The sequence below is a fragment of the Fukomys damarensis genome, unplaced genomic scaffold, assembly GCF_012274545.1.
Source record: "Fukomys damarensis isolate Sample0158 unplaced genomic scaffold, DMR_v1.0_HiC HiC_scaffold_3, whole genome shotgun sequence".
NCBI lineage: Eukaryota > Metazoa > Chordata > Mammalia > Rodentia > Bathyergidae > Fukomys > Fukomys damarensis.
This window is the reverse complement of record NW_022900915.1, coordinates 33635400-33660134: the sequence shown is the minus strand read 5'-3', so window position 1 is coordinate 33660134 and position 24735 is coordinate 33635400. Positions and strand designations below refer to the sequence as shown.

Below are 24735 nucleotides of genomic sequence, written 5' to 3'. Positions count from 1 at the left end.
CAGTGGCCTGCTGCAAGTGCAAGGACCCGAGTTCAATCCCTGGTACCAAAAAAAAAAAAATTTTTTTTTTCTGGTCCCAGGAACCAAAATCAGGACCTTGCGCCACTGAGCTAAATCCCCGGCCTTACATTTATTTTTAATTCATGTATTTTGCAAAATATCTCAGCTCTTGATTGAATAGGAAAAAATCCTCAAGGTATAGTCCTCTAGTTTGGTCTGCTTTGTTTGGCTTTTACCTTCTCTTAAGCTTTGGCCTAGCACTTGCTTATTATTTATCTCTTGCCGGGTATGGTGGCACACACCTGTAATCCCAGCATTGTGGGGGCTGACGCAGGAGGATCACTGTGAGTTTGAGGCCATTGTAGACTATACAGCAAGACCCTGTCTCAAACAAACAAAAAACCTAACTTTGTCTCTTCCTTGGAAGGTATTTCATATATTTTATCCAATATTTTTGGTTTTCTAAAAATTACCAGATCCCCAGTTTTCCATTAGCAGAGTCATATATCATTGTTACTTTTTTAAAATTGTGGTTAAGAAGTGTCAGAGGCATGCTACAGAAAGAAAAGTTATTTTAAGGATGCTAGTTTTTTTTCCTTTTTTTATTTTGGTAGATCAACATTAAAAAAGAGAATGCACCTACGTATAGTTAGACTACTTTATGATTAATCCTATTATGTGACTATAACTAGGTGAGTTAGGCACTTTCTTATACACATATCCAATTTTAAAAGAAGTATGATGGTGCAAACGTGTGGCAGTAGAAAATATCAGCTGGACTAGAACTATATCTCATTGCCAATTGAGTATAGTACTTCTCAGCTAAATCTTTATAAATTGCCATCTGCTTTGTTTTATGTACAATAGAATCACAGGGTAGAAAACGTTTCTTCATTGTAGAGCATTGCTTTTTTCATCAATATGATTTCATAAATGAAACTGCTCACTTATAGCTGAAAACAATGATAAAACTGACGTTTTCACAATTTTACTAAATCATCAAAGGACAACTACAGAAACACTGATGTAAATAGTAACAGATTTATACATATTTAACTTGAAGATTTTTGTTCAAATTTATAAAGTAAGAGCAACATATTTGAGAAGCAATCTGCAATAAATTGTAGCATCAGTTGTAATATGAAAACTGGTTTTAAATTTTGCAAATTAATATTTTATTTAACATTTGAATTGCTTCAACTCACATAACATACTCTTTTTTTTGTATTACCTTTCTGTTAGAATTCATTCTTGTACTTAATTAAATCTTTTTTGGCAGTTTCCACTTTAAAGAATTCCATGCATGTTCACAGACATCATTTTCCGTACTGTAAAGCATTTGTTTCTTGATTTGCTCAGTTGAAGCATTCAATTTAAGTCATTAGCTAAACAGAAGTCCTCAGTTTATGCTAATATTGTTTTGTCATAATGTCAATCAGCAAGTATTACAGAGTGACACAGTGGCAGTGGATTTCATTGTCATTAATCTGAGAAAGCTTTGGGCTTTTCCTGGCAGAGAGCAGAGGTGGGCTGTGTCAAGGTTACGGAGGAGCTGCGGATTTAGCAAGCTGTGCTGGTTAGTCCCACTCTCCTTTGAGGTGTCCTTAAGTGCTGTTTGAGCATAACCTACAATTATAGGTAGAAATGGAAGCAAGCTTGTATTTAAAGATAAGAACATTGAGGCTGGAGAGTTTGAGTAACTTATTCAAGGTGTCACAGCTTGTAAGAGCCATGGCTTGACTGGAGGCCAAGTGCCTGCAGTAACAGTGCCTCGTGTTTCAGATGCCAACATTGAAGATGGGAAGAGGCATAGTGCATGTGTTGTGTGTGTCTTTCGAATAGGGTAGCTTGTCACATACTGCAGTGGGATTTTATGGAAATCCCTAACCTGGGAGTTAGAGGACTAGATGCTAGTTTGTTCTCTTTTGAGGAATACTCAATTTGGGAAGAGCTCCAATTTTATAAACTGGAGATTACATTTACTGGCAGATGATGGCAAACTGTGTTTACAGAGTATCTGGTAATAGAGTTTAACACATTAGAGTAGAGATCTTCAGGTAAATAGATGTCAATATGTAAATCATTTGTCTTTATTTCTCTGCTAATTCTTAGGGTATTCATGTTCTTTCAGCTTTAGTAAACATTTCAGTATTCCAATAAAATCATTTTTCTTTGATGGTTTATTTGTGCTTTTCTTATAATCTACTTCTGAAATATGTGTATCCAAGTATGTGTATACTGGAAATAGTAGCATCTTTTACACAGTATATACATGTATTGCATATAATCCAAGGCATAGTACCTTGGCCCTCTGGTCATAGTGAGTCTCAGAGCTAAGCATATAATATAAAATCCCAATTTGAAAATATCTTTATAGGAATTTACTATTATGGATATTTAATAATGTGCATGTTTGGCAAATGACACACAAATAAGAATAACTTTGGTAGGATCTTTATTACCATGGTAAAAAAGAGATGTAATCCTGCCAGGCATGGTGATGTATGCGTGTAATCCCAGTACTCAGGGAGTGCTTAAACGGGCTCTCGGCGGGGCGGAACGGAAGGGGTGCTGTCTCCCACCCACAGATTCTGACCTGGTAGCATCAGGCCCTGCCTAGGCTCCAGATCAAACGAGAGGGGCTTTGCCTCTTACAGTGATGATCATAAACTTTAAATCCCCTCTGCCCCTTGCTTCAGAATCTCTCCCTAGATTGTAATATGGGGCCATTCTGGAACACACTGTGTGCGTCCAGTGTGGTAGGACACCAGAGAGCCTGCGCACGTACTACTGATCCTCACTGAGTTTTTCTGCAGAAAACACTATTTGGCAGGCCTGATGTTGTGTTTGCTCGACTATTTGCCTGTATTTGCACAACAAACCAGAAATAGAGAACTTCCCATTGAAATCATCTGTGTAATTGCTCCTGAAGGAATTATGTCATAATAAAATACTATATGGACCACCTATAAGAAACTGTTTTGCTAAGTGGAGGAGACACAAATCTGCAATTTCTCTGTTAATCGCACGGTGGCATAATGCAGTGTGGTAGTAGAACAGTTGTAATCTATATGGAAACCATTAAAACCTGTCCACATACCTTCTACCCAACTGTTGAGTGATTTTTTTTTAATGTGTTCAGCACACCTAGATAACAAGTACTAAGAATACAGAAATTTCAACTAATAATTTGGTTTTGGAAAAAGTGTTTATATTTAAAATTAAATATGTTTTTTCACATGTCATAGTTTATACAAAATTTTATGACTTAGGAGAAAGAATATTTTTAAAACAGGGTAAAATCCACTAGAAGTAAGGTTTTTGTACCTTGCTATATTTTATGGAAATTTAATATCATTATAAAAGTGATAATATAAAATAATACTCATACTTTAAAAACTGGTCTGTACTACTAGAGAAGAGGATTGGGAAGGGAGGAGGAAGGGCTGGGGGATTATGGAGACATGAAATGATCCAAATGTCTTATATATGTGTATGAATATATCATATTGAAACCTATTATCTCATATAACTAATATGACAAATCTCCATGCACACACACAAACTGATCTCTGTATAGCTCCAAGTTATATAGGATAGGTAAAATATAATTTGATAATTAAAACTTTTAATCTATTTTTATACAAATTTTCTAATGCTTTTAATTGTTTTTCACGTGTTTTTTGGAAAATGTTTTTTAGAGAAATGTAAAGAAAATTCAGTACTTGTTGAATGGGAAAAGTAACAAAAGTCCACTTTCATAACATGTTCCTATTAAGAGAAATCCACAGAAACGAGGTATTTCCTCATAGTTTTAATAGAATTATCACCTAATTCAACCACTTGACAGCCTCGAATAAAATTATTTTACCAGTTTGTTGTAAGTTATTCATATATGTCCCTAGAAGTTTTATTAACTACTTTGTCATATGCGACTTGAACATCCCTAATCCAAAATACTGCAAAACCCTAAATGTTTTGTTTGCTAACATGATGCCACATAGAAGATTTCACACCTGATCACATGATGGCTCAAACTGTAGGTACGTTAAAAACATTGTATTAAACTACCTTCAGGCCATTATGTATAAGATAAATATGAAGCAAATGAATTCTGCATTTGAACTTGGGTCCTATCCCTAATCTGTTTCATGTAGTATATGTATCCATACATATACATCATGCATCTAATTCCAAAGTCTGAAATCTGAAACACTTCTGGCCCTAATCCTTTCAGATAAGGAATAACCAAAATGAAAGTGTGTGTCAAATAAATGTGTATGTGTTTGTGTATGCAAAACACACACACACACACACACACACACACATATGTGTGTGTGTAGAGATAAGTACATACATATTGTATATAGAGAGGGGTGGGGTGGGTAGATGAAAGAGTTAAAAGAGGGAGGGCCAGGGATTTAGCTCAGTGGTTCTGCCGCCTGCCTCGCAAGCACAAGGACCCCAGTTCAATCCCCAGTACCAAAAAAAACCAAAAAGAGGGAGTTAATTCGCTAGGATTCTTAAGAATATCTCTTAGCACTAGCATACTCTGTATTTTGAAATAGCCAAGTTTGGTCTCTCAACACAGTTAAAAATAAACACAGAACTTCTATATTCTAATGTATTTTAGTAATATTTTTCCATCTTACTGTTAGGTCTTCAAACATGAACTAGCTCACTTATTGACTGGAATTCTTGGAGCAGCAGTAGATTATTGGATCTTCCTTGGTCTTAAGATGGGTAGAAACGTGATGCGACACTTGTCTGATGACTTAGGAAGTTATATATCCCTTGCATGTGATGGTAAGTGTGCCTGTTACATTTTTCTTAGACCCATTCTAGAATTTAGGTTTGATTTTACTTAAAACAGTCTGTAATCTTTAATATATGTTCATAAGAAGCTTCCTTAAAATAATTGTAGATACATACACACACACACACACACATATATATATATATATATACATGAAGAGTATAAACAGGAAGATAAAAATTACCAATAATGTGCCCACCCCAATGTATTATCATTAATGTGTTTCTTGTGTTCTCTGCCACCAGAGAATGCTAAGCATTTTCATATACTTGAGCTTATTCTGTATGTATGCAATTTTGTATTCTTATTTTCCTGAACTCATTACAGAAGCCTCCTTCCCATATATATTATTATCCAAAAATATTATTTTGACGATTTTGTAAAAATTGAATAGTAGTATGGAAAATATGACCTGGAAATAAAGTATTGTATAGTTACATGTGATAATATTTGTCTAACCTAAAAACTAAAAATTATAATTAATGGATCCTATACAGTAGACAAATTTAAAATCATTTCATTCCCATTTCACTGGAGACATAGATTTGCTTTTTTATGTATATTTTTTAGAGGCATAAATGTTGAAGACTATTTTCAGTACCTGTAACTCCTCTTATCGTTCCAGTTGAATAGAAAGCATTATTGCTCCCCAATCTTAATCTGTGCTGTGTGAACTGTTCCTGGGTCTTTCCTTCGAACGCTTAAAAAATAAGATTGACTGAATCATAATACTTAGTATGAAGACCCTCAGATTAATTTGCTTTATGTCGCTTATTCTAACATTCCCCCCGTACCTGTTGTATAATTTTTCTTAATATCAAAAACTGCTACTTTTATTTTTTTCTAAGTGTCTCGTGCTCTAACAAATGTGCATGGACAAAGCAAACAAGTAATTTATATGTATGACTGTCTCTTCTTCCTGTTCTTATTATCTATTTTAATTTTCTAAAGTTTTCTAACTTAAGTGGAATTATTGTTTAAGCAATATGATGTCAGAACTCATTTTTACAGCACTCAGCCTTAGGCAAAATTCTGCCCCTCCCTTTTGTTTCTCCAAACTGAGGGAGGCTTCCCTAAAATCTTTCGTACGTTTCCTGTTCAGGCAGAATCTGTTGATTTCCTGCCTCCTTCCTTCTCTTGTTTGTTTTGTTTAACTGTTTGTTTCTATAACCCTAAATTCGTAAAAGGAACATGCTTTAAGCTAGTTGAGCTTTTTGTGGCCCTCTATATAAAGGATGATTTTTACATACATAGTCAGTATTTTAGACTGCCAAGTAATATTCAGTGTTCCTGCTCATGTGTTTCAGCACATATTGGATAAATAAAGAAAAATTCTTGAATCTGCTGTCAATCACATGAATGCTCTGAAAGAAGACTTCAGAATAGGAATCCAGATTATAACTGGGTTTAGGATTTATTGATGGTGCCCTCTGCAACCGGAGGTCTCTTTTTGTACTACCAAAGTTGGAAGATTTTTTTCTAAAGCATTTTATGTCTTTTTTTCCCCATGGTCACTGAGCAGAGGAGAAGTGATTGCTGTTGCTTTTGTGGACCGGCTATCTTTTGAATGACTTTTAACATTTCCTACCTCAATTTCAGTCCTCCTTTAGAACCTTTATCATTTCTCTCTCACCATTACTACCAGGTATTTGAGTGGGATTCTTTCTTTTCTCTTCCTTCCTTCCTTTCTCTTTTTATTTATTTATTTTATTTTTATCCTCTTCAGAAACTCCGGAATTCTGGCATTGTTTGGAAGAATGAGTACTAAATATTTGGCTAGCAGAATTCCTTGTTTCCGTTCTATAATGAAACCTAATTGAGTTCGGGACGAAGGACGGGATTGGGTGACCGGTTGTTTCCAGGGTGTGGGGCTTGCCTTTAAGGAGACATGATTTACTTTAGATTGGCTGAGTGCATGGAATCATGAGCCTTATCAGCAAGAGTTCTTTGTACTGTGCCTCTGCTTCAGTGCTTTCTCCACTCGTGTTCTCAGGTTGCCTTTCCTCTACGGCAAGACATTGTTACCCAGCGATCCAGTGTTGTCTTACTTTTCATATGACAAGTTTTGTTTTGCTTTGCTTTAAGTAGCACTGGGGATTGAACCCAGTGCCCTTCACACTGCACTACATCTCCAGCCTATTATTAGTATCATTTTGAGACAGGATAGCCGTAAGTGGCCCGTGCTGAATTTGGTCCGTGATCCTCCTGCCTCAGCTTCCCAGAGTGCTGGAATTATAGGTGTGTCCCCCTGTACACAGTTTGAGACAAGTTTAAGCCCCAAAAGTTTGAACCTACTACTCATGAGCTAAAACTTAACTTTAGTGCTACTGTTACAATCCTGTCAACGCAATTAACTTGTTAACCAAAGATCTGGGTTTGATTACTAGGGTTTAAAATTGGAGATGAGGTTACTTGAAGAATATTTTTATGCCTTGCTTTTCTCAAAACACACAGGCATAGTTGGTTTCTTAGGTTTCATATTAGGTGTAGATGGGCAATTTAAAAATTTCTAATATATATTTCTAAAACTAGTTTAATATTCTAGCTTTTGGTAGTTAGTAGTTTGGTTTAACCTAGGCAAGAGACAAATCAAGTGAACACTTCAACCTTAAGAAAGCAGTACCTTTTCTGTGGAGATAAACATAATAAAATTAAAATTGTTTATTCTGCTTGAATACCATACTTATGATGCAAGTGAGCTAGATATTCTCCTATTGGCCTTTTTGTTTAAATATTTATGAAGAAGTGTGGAAGTCGTTGTTAGTGGCATCTTTGTTTTTCTCTGTGGATATTCCGACATGTGGCCTTCTTTTCTCTTTCAGCATTTCTTTGCATTACTCTAACTCACTATCGCTTTTTCTAATTCATTAGGGAAAGTGTTGTGGTGTAGCTGTTGTTATCACTTCTAGTTGAAGATAATGATTCATCTCTTATTTAAGTCTGTTGTTTTGTGAAGATTGAGGCATAGGTATTTCAGAAGACAACGAATGTCCTTTCTTCCTTTTTGCTTTCAGAGGTGGGTAATGGGGATCAAACCCAGGGGTGTGGTACCACTGGGGTACCTCGTTCATCCCCAACCCTTTTATTTTTACTTTGAGACAGTAAATTGCTAATTTTCCCAGGTGGGTTTGAACTTGTGATTCTTTTGCTTCACTTTCGCAGAGTACTGGGATCACAGGCTGCTCCTCTACACCTGGCTAAAAGCCTTTCTTCTTTCCATCAGATCTTGTACCCATCAGTTCCATGCCGATGTCATGCTCTTTTATTTCTAAACACTTTTGGACAGAAAGAGCTTCTTTAAAGCCTTACTGTCTGAAATGTATTTTTAATGCCTAATTCAAATCCTGATTATTGGCTTAAACTATTGGTTAGCAACCTTTTTTAAATGTAAGCTACCCGGTGAGGTAGTAGTCCTGACTTTGGAGACCCTGTGGTCTCTTTCCCAGCTGCTCTGCAGTTGGGTAAGAAAGCAGCTACCATACATGGTACATAAACAAACATGGCTGGGATGTAATAAAACTTTGTTCATACAGGCGGTAAGCTGTAGTTCACTAATTCTTGGCAACTAATTTCTTCTGTTTCAGTAGGAAAGAAAACACATCAAAATTTATTATATGTTTTTACAGAGTCAACTTTAGTATTAAAGTTCTGTCTTTCTAAGATTATAACATTATCTTTCCCTGATACTTTTTTAAGGTTCTGTTCAATTTTACTTTTCCATCTCTTTTAATCTCTTTCTGTGCTTCAGACCTCTTCCATAAGTATAATTTTTTATATTTTTATTAATCATCTCAGTAAAAGTTTTTCTAATCCTCTCATTCATTCAAAAAATTTATACTGTCATTCTACCAGTCAGCTTAGACACTTCATGGATTTAGTGAAGACAGAACACAAAACACGATGATCCTTGCTCCTTTGGAGCTTTCAGTGGGAGAGGCAGACTATAATTAAGTTAAAATATCACTGTGCATCTTTGAAACATAAGTGCTCTGAACAAGAGAACTGGGTGCTGAGACTGAAAAGCTTGCTTTATAGTGAGTGGTCATGGCATGCAGGATAAGTACAAGTTTGGCAGTCAGAGGATGGTGTTCCAGTCACAACACTGACCAAAGCTCTAAAGAAGGAAGGGCCCGGGTCTGTGCGGGGCCTCCTGGTCCAAGGCTAATCATAAACATCAGTGGGTGGATTGGCCAGTGTAAGGCCCAAAACTGGAGAAGGCAGTTTGTGTGGAACTTGTGATCTGTGTTGAAGAATTAGAAGCTGTTTCAACAAAGGACTGGCATGATCTGATTAGCTTTCTAAAAGATTGGCTTGGCTTGGCTTTCTATAATGATTTATTGTTATCTGCCCCTCATTCATTCATCTGTCAAATACTAAATATGTTTTTCCATGCAAGTGAGTGACATATATTCTGTGAGGGCTACAAAAGTGACCCTGCCCTTGAAAGCCTTACAGTAGGGTAAAGTTTCTCATGTTCTTGTGCTCATCTCTTATTTATCATTACCTGGTAAAATACAGAGCCATTTTTGGTATGGTTTCCTTATTCTGTAAATCTGTGAAATAGGCCTCTTAGTTGAATAATTCCATTTGTAAGTTCCAGTGTGGCATTATCTCCTTCAAACTCGAGAGCACATGCTATCTCTGCTCTGCTTTTGCCTGTTAGGAAGTTAATTCATCAGAGTAAACTGATGATAGGCTTAGCTTTAGTAGTAGGGAACGAAAGGCTGTAAACAAGTAACTCCTTTCTCATTTCCAGCTCATCTCTACTGGGGCTGTTTGGAAGGGGGTTGTGAAGCCAGCAGCCATGTGTGTTTGCATCTAGGTGAACCTGGTTAACATCTGCCTGGAGCCATTTGACCAAAGGTTTTTCAAAGACTCCAACATGGCAGTCTACCACGGGCAATAGCTGCAGGTGTCTTTAGTGAAGGCAGAGTTTCTCAGCCCATGCACTGACTATGTTTCAGCTATGTACTTGTTGTTAGGATCTGTACTACACACTATGGGGTGTCTACTAGCGCCAGTAGCATCGCTTTCCAGCATTTCCTGGGAGCAAAATCCCCACCTCTCCCTTGAGAACACATAGTTGTGGATGAGGGCCAGCGAGGACACCAGAGCACCAGCTTTCCATGAAAGTGACTGAGCAAGGCATTCACTGGACCTCTGTAGTCTCTTCAATCTAAAGGCACTCCATTTCTGAACAGAAAGGTCAAGTTTTATTTTTGCTACTAGGTTTATGATTCAGCCTCACTTAAAAAATGTAGTGATTAGCGGGCGTGGTAGCTCACACCTATAATCCCAGCACTTGGAGGCTGAGGCAGGAGGATCGCTGTGAGTTCAAGACCAGCCTGGGCTACATTGTGAGCTCCAGGTCAGTCTCAACTACATAGTGAGACCCTGTCTCAAAAAAACAAAAAAAAAAACAAAAACAAAAATATGTAGTGACCTAATGCTTATAATTTTAAATTATTTTCATCTGCTGTTTCTCGTGTTTATTTTGCTAATTTTGACTTATTTATTCCAGTGTTTGTAGTTTGTCTTATCAAGTAATACCACAACTTACTAATATACCATTTCATCTTCGCTCTTTCAGTATCCTATTGGTCTCATTCTTTAATTATGATTCCATTATATTATTCATCCTGTTGCTTATCTAGGGAGAATTCATAACATTAAATAGATTATCTGAGAAACAGTCACTGTAGTGCTTTATCACTTTCAATTCCTATGCGTATTATCCATTTCCATCTTACTGGAACACTTGCAATTTGGGGGTAGAAGAGATTTGAGTACCTTAGTTGTGTCATCATTTAAAATTATTCCATACTGTAGTGAGTGCAAACTTGTAATGAAGTCTTTATGCCCGTCCTGTTTTATGTTTGCCTGCTTTACCTTGTGCATCTCTTCTTCCTGTTCAGTGATAGGGCTCCTGGTTCTTCTCAGAAAAGCAGACTTAAGTCCTTTCTTCCCATCAGCTCAACACACATTGCAAATTTATTATATGCATATTTAAAACATGTATTTAAAAACTACTGGTTTTCCGAAAGAGCAGCCCTGTCAGGAGAACAGATCCGTAATGTCAGTTGGAAAGGTATAGTGATAAAATCCCATGTATATTGATATATTCCTAATATTGTCTATCTCCTCCGTATATATGTAATTATAAGACTTTCATTTAAAGTCATAAAAAGTAGTTATTGCTTTTCAAACGTGAGAACATGTACCATAAAAAAATTTCTTTAAAAAGCAAGGAACAGGAAAATGATGTATGTCTTATGATTTAAAATTTTATGGGTGAATCTTACCGATGTAGGAACCACCATTTAATTAAATGAAATCCACTGAGAAAATGATGTATAGAAAACAATTGTATAGGATGTAGCAATATATTGTATTTACTTATTTTGTTTTTCTGCAGACTTTTCTTCACGAGAATTAGAGATTTTCATTTGCTCCTTTTCATCCTCCTGGCTTCAGATGTTTGTTGCAGAAGCAGTCTTTAAAAAGTTGTGTTTACAGAGCCCCATCGGTATTTCTTCTGAGCCACTCTCTCTTCAGAAAATGGTAAACACTGCTGTCTCCTGCCTCTTTGCATTTTTGAGATGTTAATCCATGAGTTCAATTTTAAAGAGCATAATTCATAACACCAGCCCATAAAAGAGCTAGTATTTTTAGACCTTAAAAATAGATTAGTAGGACCTTAGTAGGACTGGGGATTTAGCTCAGTGGTTCCACTGCCTGCCTCACAAGCACAAGGTCCCGAGTTCAATCCCTGTACCAAAAAAATAGATTAGTGAATAGAAATTTTAGTTGTTTTTTATAGTAATTAACTGTTGGTAACAGAAAAATGATAGAACCTTTATTTTCTAATACAGACACAGTATATAAGATTATTTTGGACGAGATTCAAAAAAATTCTATATGGTATTTAATGGTGGCTAAATAGCAAAATTCGTAAGTGATATGTCATGGGTTTATACACACCTAAGTTATATTTGATCCATGGTTTTCTAGTTTTGTCTAGGCCGTCTTTAAGTACTTTTAGGATCCAGTATCCTAGTGATTTCTTCAACGCGTGAGAAAAAAGTTTAATCCAGTGGATGACACAAACCTGCAAATCCCAGCACTCTGAGGGGCTGAGGCAGGAGGATCACAACGTCAAGCCCAGCCCAGTCAACCTGGTGACTTAGCAAGACCCTGTCTCAAAATTATAAATGTAAAAAGGGCTGCGATGTAGCTCAGAGTGAAGCCTCTGAGTTGTATCCCTGGTACTGAAAAAGAAAAAAAAAAAGAGAGGGAGAGATACAGAGAAAGGAGTGTATTTACTGGTCAGATTAGGCAAATTGTTTTTGCAACAATACTGGTCTTTAAGGACATTTTTCACTCCTTACCATTTATCCCAGATTTATTTTCGTTTAAGATTATTGTGAAAATGGAAATGACAAATCCAAGTTATACGTAAGTCAAAAATATAAAAATTGCCAGCACTCTGGGAGGCTGAGGCAGGAGCATCACAAGTTAGAACTAAGCTGTACAACTTAGGGAGAGTCGAAATTTAAAAATGAAAAGAAAAGGGCTGAGGAAAATAACTCCATGCAGAGACCTTGAGTTTAGTCCCCAGTACTGGAAAAACAAAACAACAAAACAAAAACAGCTTTCCTATTGAATTTTTTAAAATAATTACTTCTGAGAAAGTATTTTTCTTCTCTACCTGATATTGTCTTAATGACAAGGTACTAACTTTTCTTAATATTTTATCATTTCAAACAATATAGTGGTACCCACAGTGGAGAAATTAAAAGACACAAAACAAATTTAATGGTGAAATGAAAGAAGTGATTTCTTTTTACTGCTGTCTTTGTAGTTAAGAAAGCAATGGAATACTATTTTGCAACAGGTTTATTCCTATTTGCCGGCTTTGGGGAAAACTGGTGTGCACCGGGCTGGGAAGATGCATTTACCAAAGAAACCAGGGAAGCGATCTTGCCTGGAGTCTCAGAGAGCCTTACTAATGCTGAACGGTGCAAAGCGGAAGCAAATGGAGGGGCTGCCCAAGTTACCGTAAGTGACACCCTCGTCCAACTGTGCTTTGTTTCGCTGTGGGACTCTGAATTGCATAGATTAGATGAAAACTCAGTTATTGACCTGTAAATACGCACAACCAACATTTTTTCTTTCTGTAATTCAAGAACATACTTTATTAACCACTTCCCCCCAAAAATTAATTCGTCAGATTTTTTCACACAAGTTTTACCTTGTGATTTGAGCTAGTACTTTTCTATAATAAAGATGATATTTCAAAATTCATGGTCAGCAAGATAGTCTAGATCTTCATACCAGCCTCCCCCAAATGAGAACCTCTAAAACCATGCTATGGAAAACTCAGCCTGACATTCTGGCTCCCTCTGAGAAGGAGAAGAGAATAGAATCACTCTATGAAAATAAGAAGGCAGCAAAGCTGACCTTAGCTTTCTGCTTTATTCTTTTCTGCAAAACACAATTTGTTTGGTCACCTTTTTTTAACATTTTGTATTCATAACCTGATCCCCATTGGGCAGTTGGGGAGTAAGGCTAGTAAAATGGAAGTTAATGCATAAAAATTTGTTCCAGTATGGTTGAAATATACTGTAAAATTTAGAAATCAGTATAAATTGAATGAGTAAGAGTTTAAATTAAAACAAGGCTAGATTAAAAAAAAAAAAAAAACTAATGTATGCTGGCATGCCTCGCTGAAAAACAAGCTTTCGTTATATCTTTCTTGCCTTTCAGAGAGCTGAACCTTGCTAAATGTTCCCCATCATTAAAAAAATTTAAAAAGAAGTCAGAAGGAGAATCACCATGCTGCAAGGAGAATTGCCCCAATCTTAAAAAGATGAATATTCACAAGACTAATCTAAAAGGTATTCCAAATATCTAAATTATACTAAGAACTTTTTAAGGTTGTAGTCAGTACTTGCAAATTGCACACACTTGTCCTGATGAATACTTGAACTTAAATATTGGACTAGGTCCAGGAAATACCTTCCTAGACAGAGTACTGTTTTCTTGAACTGTCACTTAAACAGAGAAAGTGATCACTTAATAGCCAGTATAATAGAGCATTCATCTTCTTTTCTCCTCCTGGCCCTGCAGGTTCTAACTATAGTGCATAGCATTCACTGAGCTCATTCCAGACTTGCCCGCCTTACTTTTCTATTCCACCTCAACCTGTGCTGTTCGGATCAGTGTCTTCCGATTTGAAAGTATAATTCCATCTTCATCTCTTTCAGTACTAGACATTTTGTGAACAAAGAATGAGGAGAAGGCTATGTTACATAGCTGTGTTAAGCATATGGGCTCTTTTCTTCTAGGCACTGAGCCCAGACTATGAAATGTGTTTGGCTTTTGGTTGTAACTGTACTGGAACCTAAGTACCTAAAGGGTGGAATAACAAAAATAATGTTGTAATAATTCACTCTGGCAGCTCTTCTTTTTTTTTTTACCTAGATACCTCCTAACTCACAAATATAAATTGTCTTCAAAGAGAAGACACCTGGCTGAATCTCTTGTTTATAATGTTTTTAATATAAATATTAACATGATACCCATAGAAATAGAAATTTAAATCTCTTACAGTGTTTGTGCCTAAGTTCATAAATTGCTTACCACAAACTCAACTGCACATGTAGCTCAGAATATGATAAATGTATTAGACAAGAGCTCAGATATTAACTTCACAAATCAGTGTCCTTTTTCTGTGTTTTATTATTTCAGGAAGTAAGATGGATATGAATGACTTTAGGCTGAACAGCAGAAGGAAGTGGGAGAAGGGAAGGGAATTGTCAAATAGAGAAAAACCTGACAAGCTTTGCTGTGCATGTAAAAGAAATGTTTTAGTAGAAGTTACAGAGATAATATATAAAAACTGAACACTGTAAAAATGAGCTACTTAGTATTTTATAGCAAGAATAAATATGATTCAGTATTTCACTTTGTTTCCCAAGCAGTCACAAGTTTTTAAATTTTTTTTCCTTGTATCAAATTCTCACTTATATTTTATTGGTCTTGGTTATAATAGAGGTGGATATAGATAATTTTAGCCAGCAGCTATTGATTGCATCTTTCCTACAAAAACTTTGCCATTCTATTTGTTTCCCTTGTTCAGCTTTAAATGGTACTAGGGATTTGTGTGTTTGCGTGTGCATGTGTGTGTGTGTGGTGTTTATATTAAGATTCCTCCATTTCTTCCTCTCTGTGCTGCTGTAGCCAAGCCAGACAGCCTATTGAGAAGCAGCAAACCATCTGTTAATGGATTTGAAGTTCTGAATTATACTTGAGTGTGTAGAGGCACTCGTGCTTAGCCAGAAACATTCATTTGAATTAAGCTATAAATGCTGTATAAAAAAGAGCCATACATCTAACGTAGGTTCATGAATAAATTTGAGAGGGCAGTTGCACTCTAAACTTTTATTGCTGCAAAACCCAGTATTTTTTGGTATTCTCTGATCATTTGGGGATTTTATAGCAGGATTGAAGCTTTAAACCTTGAGCTAGGGTGAGACAATGCTGGTTTTAAAGCCTTTGCTATAGAATCTCATTGCTGAATTGCTGACAGAACAGAAGCTCCATGGATTGGTGGGCTGCTTCTTCCCCCACCCTTTTTAACGCAAGAGATGTTTAAACCAGCCAGAAGGAAAATTTAGTAAATAATTTTCTGGCCTAGGTCCAGATCTCCTAGTTCATGCCCTCTTATTATTTTCTTTAGCTGATACCTTGTCTTCTCTGGATTAATCTATTAATTTTTTATGGCAGGAGAAACAGCCCTGCATAGGGCTTGCATAAGCAACAAAGTGGACAAATTGATTTTACTTCTGTCTTTGCCAGGAATAGACATCAATGTTAAAGGTAAGCTCTAAATCTTTGTGGTCTCATCCAGTGCCTTAATATTTATTTATAATAGTTTTATGTCACATTAAGAAAAATAATTTAAGTAAATTTACTTAAGACATCTTTAAAATACTGCCAGTAGCAAAACCAAGAAATCAGTGTGTAATGATTTATAGCTAATGATACAGAAATGTTTTGTTTGTTTATGTTTCGATTGTATCCCAGCATTGACACTTTCAAATAGGTTTAATTATTTTAGTTTATTTTTCTTAAATGTAGGAATATGATTGCACTTTGGGCATTTTAAGAAAGTTTTTTTTTAAATATGAAGTGCCTGCAAAATCATCTGATGAAAGAAGGAACATATCAACACTCTGCTACCAAAAGTCTTACTTCTGCTGTTTAAAACTTGCCTTGATTTCTAATTTAGACAATGCTGGCTGGACGCCTTTGCATGAAGCCTGTAACTATGGCAACACAGTGTGTGTCCAGGAAATTTTGCAACGTTGTCCAGAGGTAGATCTGCTCACTCAAGTGGACGGGGTGACTCCTTTGCATGACGCACTGTCCAACGGACATGTAGAAATTGGCAAGCTGCTGCTGCAGCACGGGGGTGAGTGCATTTACGCTAATGTTCTCAAGGAATTAGCCAGGCTTTTGATGAATCCCTTGAAGGCAGATAGCATTTTATATTTAAAATCTGCTAGGAAAGATGCTTTTATTTTGTAATAATGGAAAAGTAGGGGTGAACTGTCTCGTGGTGATCAAAGCCCTTTCCTGATATGTATATGTGCACATATGTATGTATCACTCGGCCTAGTCAGGTTCGTGTTCGAGTGTCTGTTTTTAATTGAATGTGTTGGTTTTAAATATTAATCCTTTTACCTTACGTATGTAATGTCTTTCTGAACTAATCATTTCTGAAAGCTTATTAAAATAAGAATGTAAGTATTCAGTGTGATTATTTAGATTTTTTTATTTAGTTCCTGTACATAACTGCTGACTCAATGTTATTTTTGAATTTTCTTTTAAAAATTAATGAAAAGATAGCCTAGAATACTTTTCTTCGTTCACATTTTGCAGTCAGTTAAAGTAGGAAGATTCAAATGAAAAAAAGTACAGGATTTTGTAAAGAAAGTAATTTCAGCTTAATACTCATCTGCTTTTTCTGCTAATTTTTGATCTTTGCTTTCAGCAAGCCCCTTCCCTCTTTTTCAGCCACATTCTTATATCTGAACTGAATACTATAAATTTTACATCAAAATGTTCTAGCCGATTTTTGTTTCAAAAAGAAAAACAAAAGAGAGCTGATGACTAGCTTATACAAAGATTTGTGTAAATTTCCTGTCACTTTTATTTGTACTGCTTTTAGTAGAATTTAAAATGATTTTATCCCGTAATTAAAATGGTTCTGCAAAAAAACAAAAGGTATATTTTCATCAGATGTCTTTTGTGCTATACATATGTATCTGTAGGTACGAAAGGTTGTATAGTAAGATATAACCTAAGACATTTGGTTATTTATAGTCTTCTCCTGCCCCCTAAAGGCCTTACTGTGCCTATTTTACCAGCACCATTTTATCATAATGAATATTTTTTTTCAAATCTCCTTTAAGTATTGTAAACATAATGCTCTGCCACTAACTTTTATTTTTCTACTCTTTTTTTTTGTTCTGAATTGCATATTTGGCATTTAAGCCAATATTTGGTTTTGCTTTAAGTAGTGTAAGTGATACAAAGCCATAATTTGTATTAGGTTTAGTGCTTTGGTACAGTTTAGCATTGTACCAGTGAACATGAATTTCACTAGTGAAGGTTAGTAAATGGATGAGTTTCTTGACCTGTGAGGAAATCTTAACTTGGCCATATCAAGGTCCTTTGGTGCTCACACAGACTTATTTTCCCTTTTCTGCATTTGGACCAGTCATGTGATTGGACATCATAATAGCTATTATCTTCATTGCCAGGTACTCAGTTTTGAGAGTAATAGTTAGAAGTATATTTATGTCTCTAAAATCATTTTAAGTATCCATAATTTTTTTAAAATAGTGGTAACGTGGATCTTTTTTATTTTTAAGGACGTAAATTCATGGGCAAGAACCTAATATTGACTTAGAATTATCCATTGTGCATACCTGATCAGAGTCCCCATAAATATCCACCACTATCTGGTCTTTCTGACAGTATGTTGTAATGGCAAGATTTTCTGATTAAATCTGCATTGCTAAAACCTTTGGGTACCTCATAATATTTTTAAGATGAAGTACAAGATTTGCTTGACAAAAGTACAGAATACTTCTGTACTTCTCTGGGTGACCAAATACCATGTCATTGTTTTGTTCCTCTGACACCATCCTTTATTACCTAGGGGACAAACTCTGTTTTGGGAACTAAGTAGGTGGTCGGGTGGGTTTAGCGTGGATGGATAGATGAGATCTGAATTTGATCCAGGAGAATTCAGTTTTTTGTGAATCATTTACCTATACCAAAGTCAAACATAAATAAGGATAAAATAGAAAATGTATTCTATTTCTGTGCAGAGTTTGCAGTCTTCAAACTGCCAGTCTTCTTATTAATGGAAGGGGACAGTACCTTTTGCTCTTGGTGATATTACAAGATAACTTTAAGGCTCTTACACAGATTTTAAAATAAATATATGTAGTTAATTTCTTCTTGGAACACTGAAATTCATATTTCAAAATGGTAGTTTATAAAGTTTCATGAGCACTTTTCATACTGTTTATTTAAAACATACTTTTAGGTAAACTTTATTAGACAATTGACTAGAATTTTGTTGTTTTTTTTTAGGCAGTCAGTATGTACAGCCTGTTAATTATGTCAACATGAATTAGTAAAAAAAAAATGATTTTAAACAGAGCCTTGAATACTTTGGGGAAAAAGCGAAAACAGCTGTTATGCTGCCAAAATAAAAATGGTGTGCTCCTCACACTGTACCTTTTCTGTTTCACAGGCCCATTGCTTTTACAGCAGAGAAACTGTAAGGGGGAACTGCCCTTGGATTATGTGTTGTCACCTCAGATCAAGGAGGAGCTGTTTGCTATTACAAAAATAGAAGATACAGTGGAGAACTTTCATGCACAAGCGGAGAAACATTTTTACCACCAGCAACTCGAATTTGGTTCGTTTTTACTGAGTAGGATGTTGCTAAATTTTTGTTCAATTTTTGATTTGTCTTCAGAGTTCATTTTAGCTTTCAAAGGGTTAACTCATCTAAATGAGCTGCTTAAGGCTTCTAAAAGTTACAAAGAAACCCCTAGTGCTCACGCTGACTGGCTGCTGGATCTTTATGATAGAAATATAAAGACACTGAAGAAGCTCCCAAATATCCTGAAGGAACTGCCTGAGAATTTAAAGTTGTGTTCTGGAGTCCATACCGAGGCCTTACTGGTAACTTTGGAAATGATGTGTCGGTCAGTCACAGACCTCTCATGAAGGAGCCAAAAAGTATGAGTCAACTTTCTAAATGTTCTGCTTATTTTGTCATTTAGTATAGACTTCAGAGCTTACTGACAAATACTAATTTGATTTATTTATTAACTGACTGTTCAGATTTGCTAGATTTTAAAAACCCGTGAAAATTTTCTGCAGACCTAAAATATAAGCTTCTATTTCCAGCATATGGAATTTGACTAAGAAGTTTTAAAGAAAAATGGTTTTATTTGATATAAACGGCTTTTATTAATCTTTTTGTTCTTAAAATGACATTATTTATTTATACTGTACATGTAAAAAGTTAATTTAAATGTTTTTTAAAATTCAAAATGTAATGTCCTCTATTCTAGGTGTTCTAGGTCATCATGGCAAAGGTACTCATATGAATGTGGATCTATATATGTGTATCTATAAGCTATAAACCCCTCTTTTTTCTCTATAGGCTGATGGACTAAAAATGCTTTTAGTTTTGTGTGTTTCTAAAATAAACATTTCTAAAATTTAAAATAATATTCTTTTGATATTTCAATGCAGTTAATATACAAAATATGACAATAGTCCCTTGATCTGTTTTATTTTAGCAGTTCATGTACAAAGTGTGTGACTACTTCATGTAACCAATATTCTGTTAGTGAAAACATTTTGCTACCTAGTAAGTTTTATTGAATATTAATATTAAAATGGTATCTAAGTAAGAGTTGAGGTTATCTAAAAAATCTTAATGTGCAGTATGAATTTACAGAGTTGTAATGTTTTAACTGATAGTTTGTTCCTAATAGCAGCTTGCAGTGTAGTAAAACTGAAAGACAGGGCATGGATAATAGCCACTTTAGAAATTAGAAATGCTTCACTTGTGGGAATAAGCTACATTGTGATACAGATGGTAAAAAAACATTAAAACTTACTTTTAGCTTTTATGTATCTAAAGTGATGATCCCACAGCAATTAATCTGCTAAAGGTACATATTTCACTTTTATCTTGGAAATACATCTTTTAACAAAATACACATGCTCACTTTCTTATTATAGAGCTTATCATCTAGATTGAAAACTGCTATTCTAGTGTATCAGTTCAATTTTAAAAATCAAGTTTTGCTGTATTTTAAAATAATTTTTAACGTATATTAGTCTCTACCCTTCAAATATGACATTATGCAAATCTTTTTATTAATCTGCCAAAGTTTACAGAGAAAGCATCATGTAGGAGAGATTGTCTAAAGGATGTTAAGATACGGGAAGGAACGTCATCCCCAGATGATGAGTAGGAATATTTTTATTCCCAGGAGTAGCTGTTTTATCTCACTTATGAGGAGCCTGGGATATTGTTTGCTTTGTAAGCTAATATAAGCTTAAGAATATAGACAATGACATCAGGAACATTTTTTGGATCTTTGTCTACTGTAGTTAATAAGTAAAGTACAAAGAAAATTCTTTCTGATCTTTGGTTTCTCTTATTTGTCAAATAGAAACACCAGGTGTTCTTGTCATGAGAGTATTAACTTACTCTATCACTTTATATGGCACGTAAAAATATTCTTTAGTAGTTCATACTTCCTCTTTTGGTTATAAGGAATCATTAAAGCAAAATAGAAGATGGTAATTGCTTAAGTTGGAAGTAATCCTAAAGTAAGTAATCACCTCATGAGTTAGGCTTTTTGCACCATTAAGAAAAAGTAATTTTTTAAATTAGATGTTCACTAAGAAATAATTTTTTTGGCTACAGTTAGAATTACTTTATAACTGTTCTACCTGCCAACTTCTACAGGTCATGCCAGCATATATTGCGAAACACACAAGTGCCATCCAGGTCTCTGCCTGTACAAAGGTATTGCAGTTTCACCTTTGAAAACCTAATGTGGCGAACATAGGTTATTAGGTTTTGTGGCCTAATCCAGACTCCTATCTATATATGCGCATTCATTTAGACCTGCAAGGAAAAGCTTCAATATTTAATTTTATTTTCTATAAATACTTTTGAGGAAACATAGTAATTGCCTTAAATCTACCTTAGAGGAAGAAATTCTGCATCTTTCTGGGTCCTGGCTTTTCAGCGGGAGACTTCTCAGAGGTGCAGCTGAATAAAAAGCTGAGTTATGTAATTCTTTCTTGTACTGTGCAAGATTTGATATCAGAGTTCCATAGGACTGTTTTTTTCTTAAAAGCCTAAGAGCCCTTATTACAGTAGCAGCATTACAGTAGTCAGCATTTCTTGAACACCTACATTGCCCGCGATGGTGCACCGGACAGGACCCAGCTCTACAAAGAAAGAAGAAAGATTTATGGTCTGCAAGGTAAACCAGGCTCAGATATGGGTAAATTTTCTGGTCGTCTTCTATGTGCTGTTTTTAAAAATTTTAAGTTTTGTGTGTTTCTAAAATTGGCAGTGTGCTTTAGTTTTTAAATGTGAATATTCAAGAATCTGGTAGTTTTTAATCCCTTGATGGGCATATTAGCAGTTCCTTTCCTAGGCAGATATAAATGCATTACCACTAGGATACTTTATATAAACTCCAAAAATTGTTTGTCCTTTTTTAAAAAGTTAAAGTATATGAATAGCTTCACATGAAAAAAAAAATCATGGTGGAGTGTGCAGTCCCATGTCTTTATATACCTTTCCCATTAAGTGATGAACTTGATGAGAGACTGTCACTGTGGCTCCTTAGGAGGACAGGGTCATCTTTGAGTGACAAGGGGCACTCTTCCCTCCAGGCATTTAGCGCAGAACTTCCAGGCCAATTGCACCTCGGTGCTGATGTGCAGCTTCCAAAACTCAGGATGAGAATTGTTTTTCTAACAAATGTGGCTTGAGTTGGAAAGGCCAGTGATGGTGTCATGGGAACCCTGGCGTGCTTGGTGATGTCAAAACTTGTCACATGGAATCAGTCGTAAATAAAACTACTGCTCCTTGTGAATAAAATTAATTTATTAAAAAATGGACCTTGTAGGATAAGATGAATTGGAGGAAGAGGATATACTTTGTTGATTGCTTGCTTTAGTAACACATTTAGAAGGGTTTAGGCTAGAAATTAAAAGGTCATAGTATTGTTTTACATGTGTTTAAAGGCACTGTAAATCCCACTCAAAGATCATTTCAGAGAAAATAAATATTTTCCTTAAAATATTTTTAACATCATTGACCATTAGATTTTTTTTAAGTTTGCCCTCTTAGAGTAAATTCCTATCTTACACAGAATTTGAAATATGTTTAACTCATGCTTCCCGGTTTATGGTAACACAAAGCAATATAGACCTGTACCTTTGTTTGTTTCTTAAGACACATGGATTTATGTGAATTATTGGAGAGTATTCTGCTAAATTGTTTGAAAAAAACTTGTTAGGTTAACCACTCACATCTAAATGATTAGCTTTTTTCACAGAAGCATCTGCTGTTTGGGAGTATTTTTGTGTTACAAACTTTTCAATATTTTCTATATTTGATTTATTACTGTGGGTTTTTTAGTATTGGTGTAGTTTTGCTTGTAAATGTATTTATTACATTGTTTTTTTAAAAGCTTGAAACAACCTTAGCACTAGGTATAAGTGAATTTTTAGAGTATTGTTTTGGTTTTGAAGATACTTGTACCACTCTCCTACCCTTTTAAAACAGAAGCACAGTGAACTCTCTTCTGGATTTAAGAACTATTACTGAATTAAAATCCAACAGTAATATTAAGTCAGCAAAGTGACTAATGCTCAGCTATAAAAATAGTAATCCTAATTAAAGTACATTGTTAATGCACAGTATGCAAATATTGTAACATATATTGCCCATGCATAGACCCCAAAAAAGGCTCTCCTTACTCAGGCATCTATAAACAGCCATTCTCAGTTAGAATTGAAGCATTTTCCCTAAATTTGTGTGTCCTGACCCCTAAATTTACTTGGGATATTAAACCCAGATTTGGTATATCTAATCATCCTTCTTCCGGAGTATCTAATTAACTGAACATGAGTACTTACTATGTGTTAATCATTAATTGAGAATGGTTCGCTACTTTGGAACATATGATTTAGTTCTACCAAAGGAAGTTTTAAAGAAAATGTTTAACACTTCCAGAGGATAAGTTACACTGAACCAAAAATTTGGAATCCAGCTTTGAATTTACACCTATCAAACTATCATTTGTCTTCATAGTGGATGAACAAAAATCACCATTACTTCTTCATTCTTCTCTCCCCAAGTGAAATACTCATGTTGAAAAGAAATCATTAATCTTTAAGTGGTGACAGATAAAAGAACTTGGTTTGTTGTCAGTAACTTCTCAACTTCAAGGTTAGGTCAGCAATGTTTTATGTCATGACTCTTGATAAATTTTTCTAATGATCCAAATACTTTGGTTTATAACAGGTTTTTGTTTTAAGGAATGTACATCTTAGGTATCTGATTTTGCCCTAACGATGCATTTTTCAACTTGGCATTGTTTCTCTTTCACAATGTAGAGATGAAATTCCAGAACATTAAGTAGAATCTGGTGAAGTTAAAGTATGTGTTTTAAAGGACTTTCTCTGAAAAAAAAATTGTAAAGATGAAATCTAGGCAAGGGATTCGGGGAAAAATGGTTAGGACTTGTTTGATTAAAGGATTCCAAAAAGTAGAAATTTCTAGGTATTACTTAATATATTAACTGAAGTTAGTGAAGGCACAAAATCAAGCAAAACACAGAATCTAATGTCAGGAATGAACTACACCTGTGAATTAAATTTTGAACAATTTGGATTTTTTTTTGGGGGGGGGGACCAGGGATTGAAGTTGGGTCCTTGCACTTTTGAGGCTTGGATAATTATTTTGAAGAAGGTGCTTTTAGTTACATTCAATAAAAAATCCAGTAATTTGCATGATGGCATACACATGAAATTGCCGCAGGAAGGAGGAGGCTCTGAAGGGGATCATATTGAGCTCACCCAGGGCGACTATCTCCACAGTCGATAAAAACATACCTGTTACACTGGTATCCAAAGTCAGAAACAGGCTGTTTTGACTTTTGGTACTCAGTTCTTTCCTTGAGGTTATGTAAATCTAGACGTCTTGTTTTTTTATTTTTCAATAACTTTAGTTCTTTCAAACTCACTTCCAAAACACTAAGTTCATACTCAGACATGTTATTGGAAGAAATAGACTTAAGGGAAGGCAGAAAACAATTTTTTACAACTTCCATGATCACCACTGTTCTTTAATAATTTTGGTTCTTTGTTAATAGCACAAACTAAATGTGATTAAACGTATTTTCTCTACATAAGGAAACATTCAAATATATTGCTAGTAGTGGTTGTGTTTGTGACAAAATTTTGAGTATTTTTCACTTCTCCAAGTTTTCTGAGAATGTGATTTATCTTTATTTATAATGCCAGGAACCTGCTTGTTTTGAAAGTATGCCCCTGAGGTAGAGTCCATCTTAAAATGTTTCGAAAGTTATCTTACTTAAACTGGCAGGTACTAGATTTTTTTTTAAGTACAGCCTTAAAATATGCCATCTTTGTTAAGGTCAGCTGTAACCGAACGTATAACTGGCGTCATCCAACCATACTCTTGTCCTGCGCATGCCCCCTTTGAGAGTGAACCTATGGGGCCTTTGTAACCTTGGGCCTGGCCATGTTGGCATGGG

At 35.3% G+C, this 24735-nt stretch overlaps 1 protein-coding gene across 2 annotated transcripts in view; it reads left to right on the top strand.

Moving 5' to 3' along the window:
* The window catches only part of Slf1 (SMC5-SMC6 complex localization factor 1), a 58057-nt gene extending 38690 nt beyond the window's left edge, over positions 1-19367 (top strand). For both annotated transcript variants that reach the window (XM_010637197.2, XM_010637198.2), the window contains exons 15-21: positions 4659-4806; positions 11232-11377; positions 12711-12874; positions 13583-13713; positions 15605-15697; positions 16110-16292; positions 18651-19367. In XM_010637197.2, the coding sequence (XP_010635499.1) occupies positions 4659-4806; positions 11232-11377; positions 12711-12874; positions 13583-13713; positions 15605-15697; positions 16110-16292; positions 18651-19132 (1347 nt within the window). In that variant the 3' untranslated portion in view covers positions 19133-19367. The remainder of the gene's footprint in view (positions 1-4658; positions 4807-11231; positions 11378-12710; positions 12875-13582; positions 13714-15604; positions 15698-16109; positions 16293-18650) is intronic.
* The last annotated feature ends 5368 nt before the right edge of the window (positions 19368-24735 follow it).